Source organism: Poecilia reticulata, chromosome 20 (assembly GCF_904066995.2).
Source record: "Poecilia reticulata chromosome 20, P_reticulata-male-v2, whole genome shotgun sequence".
Lineage (NCBI taxonomy): Eukaryota > Metazoa > Chordata > Actinopteri > Cyprinodontiformes > Poeciliidae > Poecilia > Poecilia reticulata.
This window is the reverse complement of record NC_088849.1, coordinates 8,443,987-8,461,052: the sequence shown is the minus strand read 5'-3', so window position 1 is coordinate 8,461,052 and position 17,066 is coordinate 8,443,987. Positions and strand designations below refer to the sequence as shown.

At 41.0% G+C, this 17,066-nt stretch overlaps 1 protein-coding gene across 10 annotated transcripts in view; it reads right to left on the bottom strand.

Moving 5' to 3' along the window:
• Nucleotides 1-17,066, bottom strand: part of ntng1a (netrin g1a) — a 158,768-nt gene that overhangs the window by 126,541 nt on the left and 15,161 nt on the right. For all 10 annotated transcript variants that reach the window (XM_008438353.3, XM_081601330.1, XM_008438352.3 and 7 more), the window contains exon 2: nt 11,914-12,509. In XM_008438353.3, the coding sequence (XP_008436575.1) occupies nt 11,914-12,162 (249 nt within the window). In that variant the 5' untranslated portion in view covers nt 12,163-12,509. The remainder of the gene's footprint in view (nt 1-11,913; nt 12,510-17,066) is intronic.

Below are 17,066 nucleotides of genomic sequence, written 5' to 3'. Positions count from 1 at the left end.
TTTGTTAGTATCATACAAAGAAAATCTGAATGAATGCACAAGGTAGTTGTCAAAAGATAAATTCTTTTATCAAGGGAAACAAGCGATTCAAACCAGCTGAACAAGAAAACGAGAACATGGGGGCTTAAGTGGAAGTCGATGAGACAATAAAAACATCTGCTTTGTTACTTTTGGTGCCAAATGATTTTTTTTTTTTTTTCCAGAAAAAAAAAAAAAAGAACAGCACACAAACTGTGAAATTTTGTGGTGTTAGTGTGACGGTCTGATGCTGCTGCAGGACCCGGACGCTAATTGATTGAAACCATAAATTTGTGCTCTCCAACAGTAAATCCTGCAGGAGAACGTCCAGCTGTCTGGTGGTCGTCTCCAGCTCCGGGAGAATTGGGTTGAGCAGAGAGACAATATTACAAAGCAAACTAACCGGATTCGGTTTGAAGGCTAACGACCAAATCAAACGGATTTTAGCTATTAGAGAATACGCTCATACCACTGGAACAAATAACAAGCTGTGGATATTTATGGTCTTCATTTTCACATGAGACTGTGGCGTTTGGTGCCGTTTTGTCAAGGTTCGGATATTTCAAAAGACTTTTCCCACCGATTCATCATTTGAAAGCTCCACTTTGCATTCACTCCGGTGATTCTCCAAATCTTTTTTTGTGTGATAAATGAAATATTGTGCTCTCTCAGCTCCTCTATTGAAACATTTTCCATGACACACTCAGTCAACATGTGACTTCATCTTATTATTACAACAACAACAACTGAGTATTTTATGAATTCCAAGTTATCCTCCGTAGTTTATGACAAAGGAGGAAATGTTTTGCTGAAAACTTTGGGAAAAAAAAGAAAAAAAAAAGAACTGTCAGCAGCAAAGCCTGTGGGAGGCTGGAGTCAAGGGGGCCCCTTGTTATCTTGTTATGGCAGTGTAAACGGCGAGGCAGCACCGAACGCCTTGATGGAGCCCAGATAGACGAGTCACACACTCACACAGCAACATCACAGAGCCACTCCTGATGTTGACTGCATACCAACTCCTCACCGACTTCACTTCTGATAACTTTTTTCCCCCCCATTTCGAGGAGGAAACATTTCCTTCTATTTGCACTATATATATATATATATATATATATATATATATATATATATATATATATATATATATATGTTCTCATTTGCTACTTAAATCACTTAAATCTGACAACCACATGATGATAATGATGTGGTGATAATCACAAGAGGTGACAATAATGATTCTGGAAGGAAGACAGGTAAAAATAAAAATACAAAAAATACCTTCCCTTAGTATCTGTTGTCAGATATGTCAAAGTAAAGCTAAAAAAAATAAATAAAATAATAATTTAAAAAAAGTCATTTAAAGCCAGCCTCAGCACCGGGAAAAAATGTAATGAAAACCCCCCCCAAAAAAACCCCAGAGTTTTCTTGGTGTCACCTCGACATCACAAAAGCCACGTCTCAACATGCCAATTATGAGGAGGTGTGGGATTTTTATTTATTATTTTATCTAAACAATTATTTATTGGACTTCTGCTGAGCCTGCCACAGCTCCGCTGACAAAAGTTTGTTTAGACTTCGAAGGCTCCGAAGAGGAGCGCTTTGAGGAAGTGCGACGATGATCAAAATTCAGACTGTCCCTCCCCCTCCATCGCCCCTCCACTGCCCCACCCCGAATGCTCATGCAAACTTTATGACACGGGACGTTGCTGGGGGAGAGTGTGATGAAGTCCTCCTGTGGCTGAAGTTAACTATAACCTTCATCTTTGGTCAGAAAGGTAAAAAACAAGCCTCCCAGACATTTCGTCTGCCGTGTTCGCTGGTATTCAGCCTATTCCCCCAGTGCAGGAGCAGAGTTTCAGGCAACTGCTACAAAGTGAAAGCTTGTAATGAGGCTTGGTTCAGAGAAGGGGCACAGAGGTGGGAAGAGCGTGAGCACGGAGCCGCTTTCACCAGGTATTAGGTGTTAACTGGGTGTAATTACCGCTTTGTAACAAAAACCGGCGCATTTGTTTCACCAAAAGATATAAAGTTGTCACGTCTGCTATGATTTCCAGTCCTCAGACCCAATCTGGCAATTAACACCGTTTCTGTTAATGATGCTAAAAACACTCACAGTGCTCCAGGATTATTTTTTTTGAGCACATCTGACACAGTGGCGAGAACAATTTCCTTTTACCTTTGGACAGAAACATGACTACTGAGGGATGCCACATATGCCGTCCAACCGTGATGTGATCACGTAAGCTGTCAGAGAATGCTGTTGGGATTGCAGGATGCGGTTTGCGACCTCATCGTTTTGTCCTAATCCTCGTGCAAACAGTTCAAGCGGAACAATAAAATCGCTGTTCGTATCGGCTGTGCTGCTCAACAATGGTTTCTCAAAGAACCACGCTCTGTGTTTCCTCAGCAAACGTTCCTGGTCAACATTTAGCTACGATGAACTTTCATGGCAGAGCGGTGTCAAGAACGCCCGAGTAGCCAAAAGACACAAACGATCTATGGAAGAGAGAATAAATAAATAGCAAATTGTCAGTAACAGTGGAAAGAGCGCTGCTTCAGGAGACGACTTCCGTCCTCTTGTGTTTTGTTCTATTTCCCACCCCCCCTTTTCTTCCTTCTTGCAAGCAGGGTGAGTGCTGGCCCTCAATTTTTAACCCAAGACAGCTGCACCATCATAGCTTATAGCGCATATAAACCAGCAGCAATGCTGTCAGCTATGACACTAAATTTTGATGTGTGGTGTAGCGCTCGCTGCTGTGCGCCGGCGGCCATTAGAGATCCTCAGCACGGAAGATTAAGGAGAACACAGAGCAGGCGGTGAAGGCTGATGAATGCTGCGGATTTCGCACAATAGAGATTTCTTCTTCGTTTTCCTGATGCGTGTTTGACTATTTTACAGCGTATTCCATCCTCCGTATTTCACATTCTGTAAAAAAACAACAAACAAACAAACAAAAAAACAAACAAACAAGTTTTCCGACCATGTTGCCATGGTAATTCAGGACTGGTTTGTTTTAGAAGGTACTTAACTTAGATTTTTAAGCATACATGCTCTGCAGTAAATATAGGTACGGCTCATTGAAATGAAAAATATCATTGAAAAGTTCATGTTTTAGATTAATTAAACAAAGAGACACAGATTTATTATTTTTTTTTTACCATCAATATTAACAGGAATGAAAACTTAAAAACAATTTAACGTGTTTTGCTCGCTGGAATACGTGAACTTTTTATTAAAGTTCAATTTTTTTTTAACCCTGTTTTATTGTATTGGACCAATGAAACAGAGTGAGGCTCTCCATCAAACCAAGCAGAATCATGAGTGTGGGCAACCTTAGCGTTAGCTTCTTGCTGCTGAGAGTTGATTAGGCTAATTAAATCACACCAGGAGACGGCATTCCCTTGAGCATTAGATGAAAAATATTGAGGACAAAAAAAAAAAAATCCAGTCAAGTCCCAAACGTTGCATCTTGGTAAATTATGCAGAAACAACAACTGCACCTTTGTTCGGGACTCCAGATAGCTATCATTAATCAAACAAAGATGGAGGGGGGAAAAAAAGAGTTGAGAACGACTCTGATTTGTCTCATTTGAATTTGTTTTGGTTCTTGTCCTCTGCCTCAGTCACGAGCCTCGACAGACATTTGATTTTGTTGGGTCCGGCCGAGATGAAAGCCACGAAATGCTCACGCATTCAGAGTTTCGTCCTCTGATGTCCAACAGTTATGCTAATTAATAGTTTTTCTCTGCCGTGTTTACTCGCAACAATTGCTCTAGAAATCATGTGCCGTTTTTACGCAGCAAACCCTTAGGGTAGAAAAGTAAAGCTTAGGCTTTGGATATTTCCGAAACGGCAACATGAACGAGTTTGACAGAAAGTCACGGACGAGACGACAGAGCTGTTAAAACAAAACAGGTCTCGTCTTATTTTCTTTTTTCTCCAACCTTCAGACCTCACGTCGGCCGAGTGTTGCTGCAAGAAATGAGGCGTGTCATTCCTGCTGACGGCACATTGGCTTCTCAATGAAACGCCGGCGTGGATGATGTTGAGTGGCGACACGTTGTGTAAGATTGGGACAGAGGAGGGATGAAAACGTCCAATTAGGATCCGCTTAGGGAAAGCTCAGACTTTTACAGCACAGACCAAAAGTTTGGACACACCTACTCATTCAATGAGTTTCCTTTATTTTCATGACTATTGACATTGTAGATTCACACTGAAGGCATCAAAACTATGAATTAACACATGTGGAAATATGCACTAAACAAAAAGCACTAGTTTCTTCAAAGTAGCAACCTTTTGCTGTGATTACTGCTTTGCACACACTCTGCATTCTCGTGATGAGTTTCAAGAGGTTGTCACCTGAAATGGTTTTCACGCCTTATAAATGGGGTTGGGGCCATCAGTTGTGTTGTGCAGAAGTCAGGTGGACACACAGCTGATACTCCTACTGAAAAGAGTGTTAGAATTTGTATTATGGCAAGACAAAAGCAGCTAAGTAAAGAAAAACGAGTGGCCATAATTACTTTAAGAAATGAAGGTCAGTCAGTCCGAAAAATTGGGAACACTTTGAAAGTGTCCCCAAGTGCAGTCGCAAAAACCATCAAGCGCTACTAAGAAACTGGCTCACTTGAGGACCGCCCCAGGAAAGGAAGACCAAGAATCGCCTCTGCTGCGGAGGATAAGTTCATCCGAGTCACCAGCCTCAGAAATCACAGGTTGACAGCAGCTCAGATTAGAGACCAGGTCAATGCCACACAGAGTTCTAGCAGCAGACACACCTCTGCAACAACTGTTAAGAGGAGACTGTGTGAATCAGGCCTTCATGGTAGAATAGCTGCTAGGAAACCACTGCTAAGGACAGGCAACAAGCAGAAGGAACTTGTTTGGGCTAAAGAACACAAGAAATGGACATTAGACCAGTGGAAATCTATGCTTTGGTCTGATGAGTCCAAATTTGTGATCTTTGGTTCCAACCACCGTGTCTTTGTGAGACGCAGAAAAGGTGAAGGGATGGACTCTACATGCCTGGTTCCCACCGTGAAGCATGGAGGAGGAGGTGTGATGGTCACCGGACCTGAGGTGCTAAGCATCTCTGGGAACTCCTTCAGGACTGTTGGAAGACCATTTAAGATGACTACCTCTTGAAGCTCATCAAGAGAACGCCAAGAGTGTGCGAAGCAGTAATCAAAGCAAAAGGTGGCCACTTTGAAGAACCTAGGATATAAGACATATTTTCAGTTGTTCCACACATTTTTGTTAAGTATATAATTCCACATGTGTTTAATTCATAGTTTTGATGCCTTCAGTGTGAACCTACAATTTTGATAGTCATGAAAATGAAGAAAACTCTTTGAATGAAAAGGTGTGTCCAAACTTTTGATCTGTACTGTATGACACGAAGTAAATCCACAGGAAGTACCAGCATCCTGAAGACCTCTTAGATGCGTGGTGCCTCTTAGAAAGATTAAGAGGTTCATATGAATGTTGTCATAACTCGTCGTTACAAAAACTGGAACGTAGGAACTGGTAAAAGATAAGCTACATGCACATATCTAATGTTATTTAAGAACGTATGCATCAGCAAAATTGGTGTACATCTAAAAATAATCCGAAATGAATGGCTGTATCCACTGGGAAGCAGTATTAAATAAAAATGACAAAAGAATTGAGTCGGATTGATGATTTTTGAGCAGTAAACCCATCGTGCCAAGTGCTACAAGGTTGCGGTAACCGCAACAACCTTCGGTGTAGAAGTTGTTTGCGTAAGAACCAAAGCAAAACAAAAAAACACATTAAAAAGACACGTCTGTGGTTAATCCAGCAGGTGAGAGAGAGCCGGGTTTTGAAAAGATAACAGGAAGGTGAACTAATGTAGCAAAGTTGCTTTTGTGTTTTGTTGTTCTAAGTGTTGAACCTGCTTCTGCATTGTGCTGGTGTTAGCAAGATGAAGGTTTTCCAAAAGCTGAAGATTGAATTTAAGCCACAACATTTCTGATTGGTGCAGCTAAAAAAGTTGATGGTACATGATGTTAAAATTTTATCAAATGGGAAGATAGAACAGTTGAGCTCTTCTCCAGTTTAGATGGTATAAAAATAATTGTGTATTTGTGTAATAACTGTGTATTTTGCATCTTTTGTTCTTTAAGAAAAATGCATTTTAGAGTCCCAAAGCAGGTATATTTCCACACAGTCTTTGTCAAATGCCACAATAAAAAAATAGCTGAATTTACTCATAACTAAAGTATTTTGTTTTGGGGTTTTTTTACTTCATTTTTTAAGATAACCCCTTTCTGAAGCATAAAAAAAGTCTGAATAAAGTTTACCACGTACAACACTAAGCCAAAATGGTTCATTTTACATTTAAGAAAAGGAGATGATACTGGACCTGAGCAGGAGAAAAACAACCATTTCACACTTCTGCTGAGCCCAGTTAATGCTATTTATTAAGCTCGCCTTAAAAGCACCATCAGTCTGCATGAATTAAAGCAGCGTGAAGAAGATAGAAAAAAAAAACAAAAAAACACTCACACAGTTTCACACTCATTATTAACAGAAACAAAGAATAATTTCACGTTTAAAGGCAGAAGGGCAAAAAGCCTTAAAGTAGAGCAAAGCTGATTGTTTGGAAAGCCTAGGTTCATTTTACGAGTTTTTATTCACAAGACAGAGAATAAAAACTGAATCAAAACCGTGTGTTTGTCTATTTCTGATTGATGTTAAAACTGGAAAAAGGGACACATTCTCCACCAACTTCTAACCATCCTTTTCTTTCTTTTCAAATTACCTGCTAACTGGCTGGGGAACATGGTGGACTTTTAAGGATTTATCAGATTTGCCACCAATATAGACACAGACTGCACTTTCTCTGCCAAGACCAAAGACATCCACAGTAACACAAGCCAGTAACAGTGATTTATTGTAGAACTCTTTAGCTTTAATCTTCTTTTTCTTTTCTGTTTTTGGCAAATTTTTACGACAGATTATTAGAGCTGAGAAAAAAGAATAATAAGAGAATAAAGTAGAATTACGAGCATAAACTCATATTAGGATAACATCCGAATTATACGAGAATAAGCAGCAATATTGCAAGCATAGAGCCATATTAACACGAGAATGAAGTCATAATAACACCAGAATAAAATGTGAGAACTGGTAATATTCTGATTTTATATTACCAGTATAAAATTGTAAAATTACCAGAATAAAGTAGCTGCAATGCAAGAATAATGCTATAATATTACCATATTAAAGTCGTAGTAAACAACCTCAGATTATTATGAGTAGCAGGACACAAGACGGATAACAATCTGTTTCTGAGGTATTAACAGATTAAGTATTTCCTTATTTCTAAAACCAATAAAAAAGTTGTAAGCCTGCTTTATCCTGTTAATATATGGCTTTATTCTCATAATTTTCTCAGTTTTGTCTTAGTTTGGCCCTAATACTTCACTGTAAATGTCCCCAAACAAACAGCTCACTTTTTGAAAACATTCCATTAACAATTCACAAACGTCGACGTTAAAGCCGCCTTCTCGCGTCCCGCCCTCAATGTCAGCCATGGAGGTGGTTGCGGCTGCGAAAGCTGTCCAGATATTTAAAAGCCAATGTGAGTCTAACTGGAGGCGACGGTGAAATCTCATATCATGGCAGATTCATGTGCCAGAGTTCAGAGAATGCCAGCTTATTGCTATTGAAAAGGTCAGCAGGCTAGAAGGAGAATAAAACGTCTTCACTGGAGCAAGCAGTTTGTGTGTGTGTGTGTGCGTTCGTGCGTGTGTGTGTGTGTGTGTGTGTGTGTGTGTGTGTGTGAGTGTACAGTGTGTGTGACGCTGTCTTCATTTATCTGCGACCCTGGGACAGAGGGCCGCAACCTGAGCTCACTTGAGCGCCACGCCCTCCAGCTTCTCCCTCCCTGCCTGCCTCGCTCCTGTCAGGCCTCGGTGTCCGTTACCTTCAGCTCTCCAGGAAGTAGAAGCATGGCAGCAACGTCCTCTGTGAGCACAAAAACATTTTTTTTTTTTTAAATCAATCGCCGGAGAGATGATTTCCCCCGATAACGCCAGCATACAATAATTACCCGAATGCTCAACGATCCGACTCGTGATATGAGCGTTATTGACACTGCAGCGGCTGATCGGCAGTGGATGAAATATCAATGATAATTGTTTCCTTGTTGATCTGGAGCCGCGTTTCTCCGGCCGAGGTAAAAATAAAGCAATCGCAGAGGATTGGACTCCGAGGCTAAGCGGCGAGGTGGTGCGGGGAGACTTTTGAGGGGGGTCATATTTCACTGATGCTCGTGTGATTTGTGATCCGCGGAGTACAGCGGAGAGAGGAAATGGCTTCGCGGGGCCCGGCCGCTGCCTGGTTAATCGAGGCCCTCCTATCGCATTGACCGCCGGTGCAGCGGCGCAGCACAAACTGCCGCTAATTCAATAAGCCGTCATCAGCCTGTTAAGAGACTGGCAGTAATAATCGCAAACCTAGTTTCGGCTGTGTTTCTCCAGAAATAGCAATCCGATGGCTGCTGGTGTTTATCCAGGTTTTAGATCGTTTCGTTGCCGCAGAGCAAAAATAGTGAAACCAGAGTTCCTTAACATTTGTCATTTAAAAAATGCGACACTTTTACAGAGTCAACTTACTGATGAGTCCAGTAACTTCAAAATATGCTTTCACTGCAAAAACACAAAATCTTACCAAATATTTTTGAACTAGTTTCCAGTGTAAATATCTTGGTACACTTGAAATAATAATAATGAAAAAAATCTTACAAGTAACTTTTCAGCAAGATGTAGGTGCTTGTTTTAAGTCAATAATTCCTTAACATTGGTGAAAAAGTAGTTGTTCCTCTAGCAGGATGTATCACTAATAACACGGGAAAAATGTCTTTTTAGTTTAATAATCTGCCAATAGAACAAGGACTTTCTTTTAATCAATATTAAGGAATTACTGACTTAAAACAAAGTTATATATCTTGCAAAAAAAGTTAATTGTAAGTTAGTTTTATCTTATTTCAAGCATACTAAGATATTTGCACTAGATATAAGACCAAAAACAGTTGGTAAGATTTGTCGTTTTCCAAACCGAAGTGTTGAAATGTTGACCAGGCTTTGAAATATGAAATAAAAAAAAATAAATGGGGAAGTAAATAAGGAAGGAATCTTTACTATTATCTTTACTATTATCTATTATTATAAGAGACAACTTAATTATTTATTTTTTTGGCATTTATTTTTTCAGAGGGACGTGAAATTAAATCAATGGACTGATCATAACAGAACTCTGTAAAAACAAAACAAAACAAAAAAAAAAACTCATATTTTTTTCACATTCTCAACATAAAGGAACCCTGGCGTCAGACTGGCTTTGCAGCAATCACATGATCACAATCCTGGATAAACATCAGCAACCATCTGATTCCTATTTCCTGAGTAAAAAGAAAATAAAACACCGAAATCAAATCACGATATTTCAGACTTTTCCGAGTGCCGTAACGACTCTTTCGAAACGCTTCTGGCTCTTCGTGTCAGTCAACTGCTGGGCAGGCGGTCACACACGGAGTGTGACGATGCGCTGCCCCGACCCCCCCACCTCCCACCCACTGTCTTCAACCAACCTTGGAGTCACAGGAGTCAGCATTTTTTGAGAAGTGCCTCTGAGATGTCGTGCTGAATAATGTGTCCTATGAATAAAACACATTAGCTACAAAACACGTTGAATTATTCACATTTTAGAGCGTGCATCCCTCCTCCCCTGCGCAGGAGATATTAGTTCTTCAGTCATCTTCTGCTTTGCACAGAGTCCTCCGAGCCGCCGTCTCCCTCATGCACGCTCCTTCTTGCCTCTCTGATCATCCTTTTGCTGTTTTTTCTTTTTTTTTTTTTGTCATCTGTGTTTTGTTAATCCCTCTTTGTTCCTCTATCTTTCCCTCTCAGCTGAATTTGTGCTGATGGCGACGGTCTATTTATACGCCTCAAGTTACTACTTTTCCCTGAAACATCTCCCGATTTATCTGAAAGGGCTCTCGAAAGCTGTTGAGGAGCGCGTTTGTTCTGATGGAATCTTTGATGACTTGGTAACACGCTGCGGCCCGAAATGGATTCATCATTTCGGATTAATCCGAAGCGACCAGCTGTGAATTTCAAGGGGAAAAGTGCCCAGAAGAAGCCAGCGAGCGGTTAGCTAATTAAATACTTGACCTAATATGATTTTCATTTGCTTGTTTTGGGATTCTTAAGAAATTAGCTCACTTGAGCGTTTCAACGCATAAGCAGTCAACAAAAATTGGTGCAGAGTTTAACTTTACTCAGAGTTTATCTTCGCCATCAAAAACAGTGAGTGGATATTTTCCACTATTTTAACTGTGGATGTGCCAAACCAAAGTGTCACATCAGGCTCCCGATCAAGGAATGTTTTTATGAACTCGTTTGAATCCCCAACTTAACTCATTTCCTGTTTTTGGTTTTCTGTCAGCGATTTTATGTCAGCTACACTTGTAGCATTAGCTAATGAGTCAATTTTTTTTTATCCCAGCACTATTTTGTGTGGCTTGCAAAACTGTAACGCAGCCCAAGTGAATTTTTTTCAAAGTCGTTCTCATTCAAGCTAAGTATTTTTCAGCTTTTACTATTATGGTCCCAGTGCAAGAGGCGCCATCTTGGCTGCTGCACCTAAGTCGTTTAAGAAACCTGCTCTTATAGCGCTCTGCGTTAGCAAGAGCTGGAGTGCTGTTGAGTTCAAAGCAACATGCCAAGTTAATACAGCACCTCTTTTATCCACACACCAACAACTGGAACTCTTCCGAAATATGTTGAGAGAGCCTAAATATCATAGCAAAACATGGGAGCGAACGTGCTAGCATTAGCCTCGCCTGACGCAAACGGCTCCATGGGAAAACATTGCCAAGGTGGTTAAGAAATGTTAGTTAACCCCTGTGTTGAAACGACGTGTAAAAAGGACGATGTATCTGCCACTGACCAACAGATGAAGGCTCCAGAATATTAGGTGGAGCAGAATTAGAAAACTAATTTAGGTCATGAAATGTAGGTGAATACATTGAAAGTGAATTATCATGGAATTTACAAGGCATTGATTTCTGATCGGAGTTTAATTAAACATCCAGTTGGAACTCGATGTCGTCCAATTACTGTCGTTAAATGACGTGGATCAGTATGAAAAGTCCTGATTGTGGCATTCTTAGCTTTAACCCATGACTGCCCAAGACTTTCTAGGCTCTTGTGGCCTTTATTGTACAGCAAATGAACAGACGGAAGGAGGAAAATATGCAGCAAATGGCCCGAAACCAAGAATCAAACAGGACACCAGCATCAAGGATGACAGCGCCTACACCACTGGGCGCCCTACAAACTGAGTCACCCAGCGCCCGATTAGGGCAAATGTGCTTCAGCCCCCCCCCCAATCTGAATCAATCATAAATGGCCATATAGACCAACAGACAAGGATGTCATTCATGACTTACTTGTCCTTAGTGTTCCCAGGGAGGAAGTGCTAATACAAACTCACAGAACAGAGAGAAAATGGTGTGTGATGTGTGAGTGAGGTGACCGAAGCGTGTGCTTGTTTCTTCAGCTGGTAAAGTCACATTTTCCAGTGTTTTCAGAGGCATCACCACAACATCAGATTGTATTTGCTGTGAATACTGAAACACAGCCCTCCAAACAGCAGAAGATGACGTCAATGGGCACCAGCCTCAATTCCTTCAGCCACAGCTACATATCTGAGTCACACAGGCTTTTGAGAGTGTTTGTCATGGCTGTGGGGTCAGAACATGCCAAGTAGACACACAACACTTATAAACTGATGTGAAAGCTGCCTTCCACCCCCCTCTGTTTTCTTGACAGAGGACTTTTCAGTTTTCGTAACGTACTCACCAGAGCGCAGTACGTCTCCGGAGGGTCTCCGCAGGTGATGTTGGGGGGATCCAGAGTGACCTTCAGGAACTGGGTCATGTCTGCTGCCTCGGGTTGGCAGGCCATGTAGTCCCAGGTTAAACCTTCGTCCGAGTACACCTGGGACTTGCAGACATCGTAGTGGCCCCACGCTGCAGGGTAGTGCTGCATGGCTGCGTGGCACATGCCAGTCCATATCGCCTGGAGGGTCAGTGCAAAATGGAACCTCATGACTGCTCCTCTCTCAGCTCCTTCCGACGGAGCGGCGCCTCCTTCTGAAGATGTACCAACCGGAGGGGGGTGGTGGGTTGCAGTCGTCTTTTTCTGATGACTTAAACGAAGTGAGGAGGCATGTCAAATGCCCTTTGGGGCGGGGGAGCTATGCTTGATTTAGAAGGGTTTTTCCAAGCTTCCAGAGAGGCCCAGGACTTTGAGGTTACAGAAGATAAGAGAAGACCGAGGAGGAAGAAGGGGTCTAGACGAGCCCCTCTGACGCGCTGATAGCAAAATGAGTGGCAGGTCTCCTCAGCTCCCCTGGCTGTCAGTCATAGTCCGCGTCGCCGGGCGATGATCTGGCGCTGCGGAGAAACAGAAGAAGAGGGAATGTGAGGAAACCTCCCTTATGGGACTGGATTTTGACAGTCAGACAACATTAGCACGGGCCACAGCATGGGGAGCAGAGGTGTGCGTGTGAAAAGAAAGTCGGACGGGTGCGAGACAGAAGTACCACATTGGTGTTTGTTGTCCATCAAAACACGGGAGGAAGCGGTAATTGAGGCCATCAGGGTAAACCGGATCCCGCTGCTTTCACACCAAACCTTCATCGAAACCTACAATGTTACAGCTTTCTCCAGCCTGCGCACCCCCGAGAATCTTCTCACTTCAGCACAAAGAAAGAAGCAATGCTGCTCGCGTTCTCTTTAACATGAAGGACAAAAGCGCTGCGAGCAAAACAACAGAAAGCAGTGAAGTTATTGTTTGATTCTACTTAAGCCATTGGAATAATATACACCCAATTTGCAGAAGTATTCAGATTTTCTGGGAGAACTGAGCCAGTCTGACTTCTAAACGACTCGCTGACATGCTTTCACAACCAGACTGCTTTCCAAGCTTTTCCGCATAAAACCTCCCAGTTAATGGTGCATGTCAGAGAGACAACCGAGCCAGGTGGAGGGAAACGTCCTCAGCCCCTCGAGACAGAATTGTGCTGAGGAGCAGGTTTGGATAAATCTTTCAACTTTTTCAGTGTTTAATATAACAAAACTGGTCCTCGGCTTGTATGTGTAATTTACATCCGGAACAGAGACAACAGGTCTGCATCGGCCTGTACGGCCAAATCAGACACAGGTATTCATAGAGAGGCATTGGTCCAACGAAAAGGTTTCGATACTTATCCTGGTTTGGGTTGATATGAGCATCATTCACAGCAGCTGGATTTCATCAGAGCAACCAGCTCTAGGAGCAGGTTATAAGGTACAACAAGGCTTTAAAAATGTACCCCTTCGAAACTATAAGCATTTCTCATTATTCCATTCTTCCTGTGTTACATCCTTTGAAAAGTCACTGAAAGCACGAGACACTTTTACCTGGAACATGTTGCTATCCACATTTCCATCTTGGCGAATAAAGGCACAATTTATGAACTGCAGGTTACTGCAGTCAGATTCATTCTTATTCCACACAGCCAGAGAAATAATTGGAGATGACTTCTGTTAATTATTTATTCATTTCCTCTCATGAAGCATTTAAAAGATCAGCAACTCAGCTATTAAAATATTATTACTAAAAATGAAAACAAGTCCTAACAAGGCATGAGGCCCGGACGTAAAGCTGACAAGCCGCACCGAGACGTATTTGAGCGTGCAGCTGCATGGATGTGAAAGCAAGTCATGTTTGCGTTCGCACGCTACTGGTGCCGACACATGCATATGAAGACGCAGCAACCATTCTGTGACTGATACGGCGTCAGTCATTAAAGTTTGACAACATGCCAACAGGTCGCTTCTTTCAATGTCCAAAGGGGAATACCTTGTAAAAGAAAACAATCACTTGATTTTTAAGTGTTGTGTTAAATACAAATAAGAATTTGTCATTTTTACGTTAAGCAACCATGTGTCGTTTCCCTTCAACGTTTCAGTGCTTCAAATTTGAGTCGCAGGTTAAATTAGAAAAATACTTTATCAACCAAAATGCTGTTGTGACTCATGTTATCCAACTTTCTTTAATTCTGAATACTTTGTGTTTGTCCGTCACCAAATAATAGGGATTTTTGGTCGATATCTGTTATACTAAAACTCATTTGGCCGATAATACCGATACCAATACCAATACCGATATTTTTTTCCCTGTACCTACTTACTGAAACCACACGGCTTTCTCTACTGTTGAAATAAAATACTGCATTATCTTTGTGAATTTAGCTTGCTACCAAATGCAAATGCTAAAAAGGAGGCCGAAAATGATGCAACACTCTTAACCTGCATTATGTTTAATGTCAAATTTATTCATGACATTTGCTCTCTAAGACAATGACAACACTCAAACAGTGCACATTGGCATCACTGTCACATAACAAACAACACCTTTTAGTTTGACAGAATGGCCGATGTCCGATATTAAATTTTACAGCTAATATCGGCCGATACCAATACCGTGCCAACAATATCGTGTATCCCTACTAAAAACCTAAATGAAAATAAACTGAAATTTGAGGTCATACAGAAGCATTGCAAAAGTTCAAGGGGTATTAACGATTTTACAAGAAAAAAATGTGCAGGTTTTTTTTTTCCTTTAAAGGCATCAAAACAAGTTGAAGTTGCTCTTAACATCTTGGTCCCCGAAGTCTTATTTTAACAGGCTGTGACTGCATTCCATTGTTAAAGCGGTGTAAATGGTGGATGTGGCCATAAGAAGGACCACTGTAGTATATCACGCACTGTGATTTATTTCATACGAGGCAACACATCCATTTATAACTCCCAACCAAGCGAGGCCACTGGCACACGGTGGTCATGCCCTTGATTTTTCCCCTCCGTCAGCCTTTGCCTCTTTTAAATGCCATCTTAAACACAACATTAATAATTCCCTTCCTTTTGGAATAGCTTCATTAATTGGTCGTCTTATGTTTCGTATTGAAACTGACCTTTTAAATGAAGTTATCTGCCGCCCTGATGTGTCAGCAGCGAGCTGCAGAGAGCCAGATAGCCAAGGCCGTGGCTGGAATTATGTGAGGCTTTCCTGTTGTGAAACATGGACCTGACTCAGAGTGAATAATAGCAGCCCGAAGAGAAAAACCTGGAGAAAAAGGTGTAGAACCTCCAAGCAGTTTGATCGGCCAGTGGCCAAACAAACTGTTAAACTGTTGACTCCACTGACAACACACTGTGTGAATACATGGCACAAATAATGTTACTTTAAGCAAATATCAGAGTAGAGTTGATTCAATTTAATGTGAAACAGAGTTTCTAGTCTATTTCCTGTTATTGGGTTCTAATTCTACAGGTCTTGAACTAAGCTGTCCAAATGCCACAATAATTTACGTTATCGCAAAGAGCTGCTCAGTTACTGTCAACATCTGACTTTGTCTTGAAACTATTATGAGTTCTTGATATGAAGGAAAAGTGCTGTTAGCCTGAAACTCTGCTGTACCTACGTTTGAGGCTTTTATTTTGTAGCTAAGAGGAGTATTTCCTGTTGTATTGACAGAGTCTGCTAGGGTGGCTCATTGATCTGCATAATATCATTCGTTACAAAAGCAGCCAGCTGCTGAAGTTGGTATCTGTTTTGGCACAAAATGGGCATGACAGTAAAGAGCTATTTCACTTTTTTTTTTCTTTTTTTTTTTTTTTCTACAAGTGTAGCCAGCAAAGTTGAACCAACTTGTCCCAATGATTAGCTTAGTCAGGTTATGTTTAAAGTAGATGTAAAATTACTTTAAAGTAGCAAGTTGAATTAATTTTATCTAAAGAAATTCTGAAACACAAAGTGCTTTTCACACTTTTCTGGCACATTTGGGTCTTGGGTCTGCCACAAGCACATAACTGTATCCGAGAACAAAGTCTACTAGAATATTGGGATCTTATTGTCTTCACCAAAAAGCTGTTTGCTGGAAATCTGGCAGTAGATGCTTCAATGAAGGTGAATCAGTCTCAGGTTTTATCAAGTTGAGCTTATTAAATATTTTCATAATTCTTAAAGACATGAATTTCATACACTGATAACTCTGCCATGGTTTATACTTTTAATTGGCCAAATTTTTTAGACTTAATTTTTAGTTTTGTTATTCTTGTGTTTCAGCGACACCAAGGTTCAGTTTGTAGACTATGAATGCACAGGAGTTGGCTTTTTTAACAAAAGAAGTGAGATGAATGTTCATGTTTCTCCTGGTTTTTATTACCTCAAGATGATTCAGATGATTCAAATCCGTTTTTAGACTCTCTGCTGAAGCTGAACTTAGCAAGCTAGTTGAAGTTTTGATCATCAAAAACTCTCTGAGAAAAACAGCTTGAAGCTGAAACAAGAAGTTCTGAGAAAACTGTGAGATTACCCTGAAAAGTTTTATAAGCACACATTACAGTAAAGTGAGCATGGTGTGCATGAGCATTGATTGACAGCGCTAAGACCCTCCTCTAGGCTCTGATTGGTTGTTTTTGACCGGGAGTGGTGCAATTCTGCAGATAGCTAGAAAAAAAAGGGAGGAGGTGAAAGAGATCAAACTTTTCATAGATTATCTGTCTCATATTAACCATGAGGACATTGTGACAGTTTTGATACAAATGTGAAAAAAATACATTTTATACAAGTAACAATACTGCAGTTTCGTAACCACAGGTCATATTCTGAGCAAAATGTGTCAACACTTCAACAGCCATTACATGTTCATGCTGTTTTTCCTCTACAGTTGAAAATCGCCCAGATGATCTTCAGTGTGCAGAGTTTAAGATTGCTGAACATGAGAAGTTGGAAAAGATACGGGCAAAAGACAAGGACTTTAGGTACCGTTACCAGAAGCGGTTCAGTGTGAGAAGCTCTAAGAAGGACGTGTCTCGCGTACGTCAGTCTTTAAACAATTTTCTGCACAAAATTTAAACATTGTTTCGATTTTACTGGATAATCACAGCAGCATAACAGCTAAA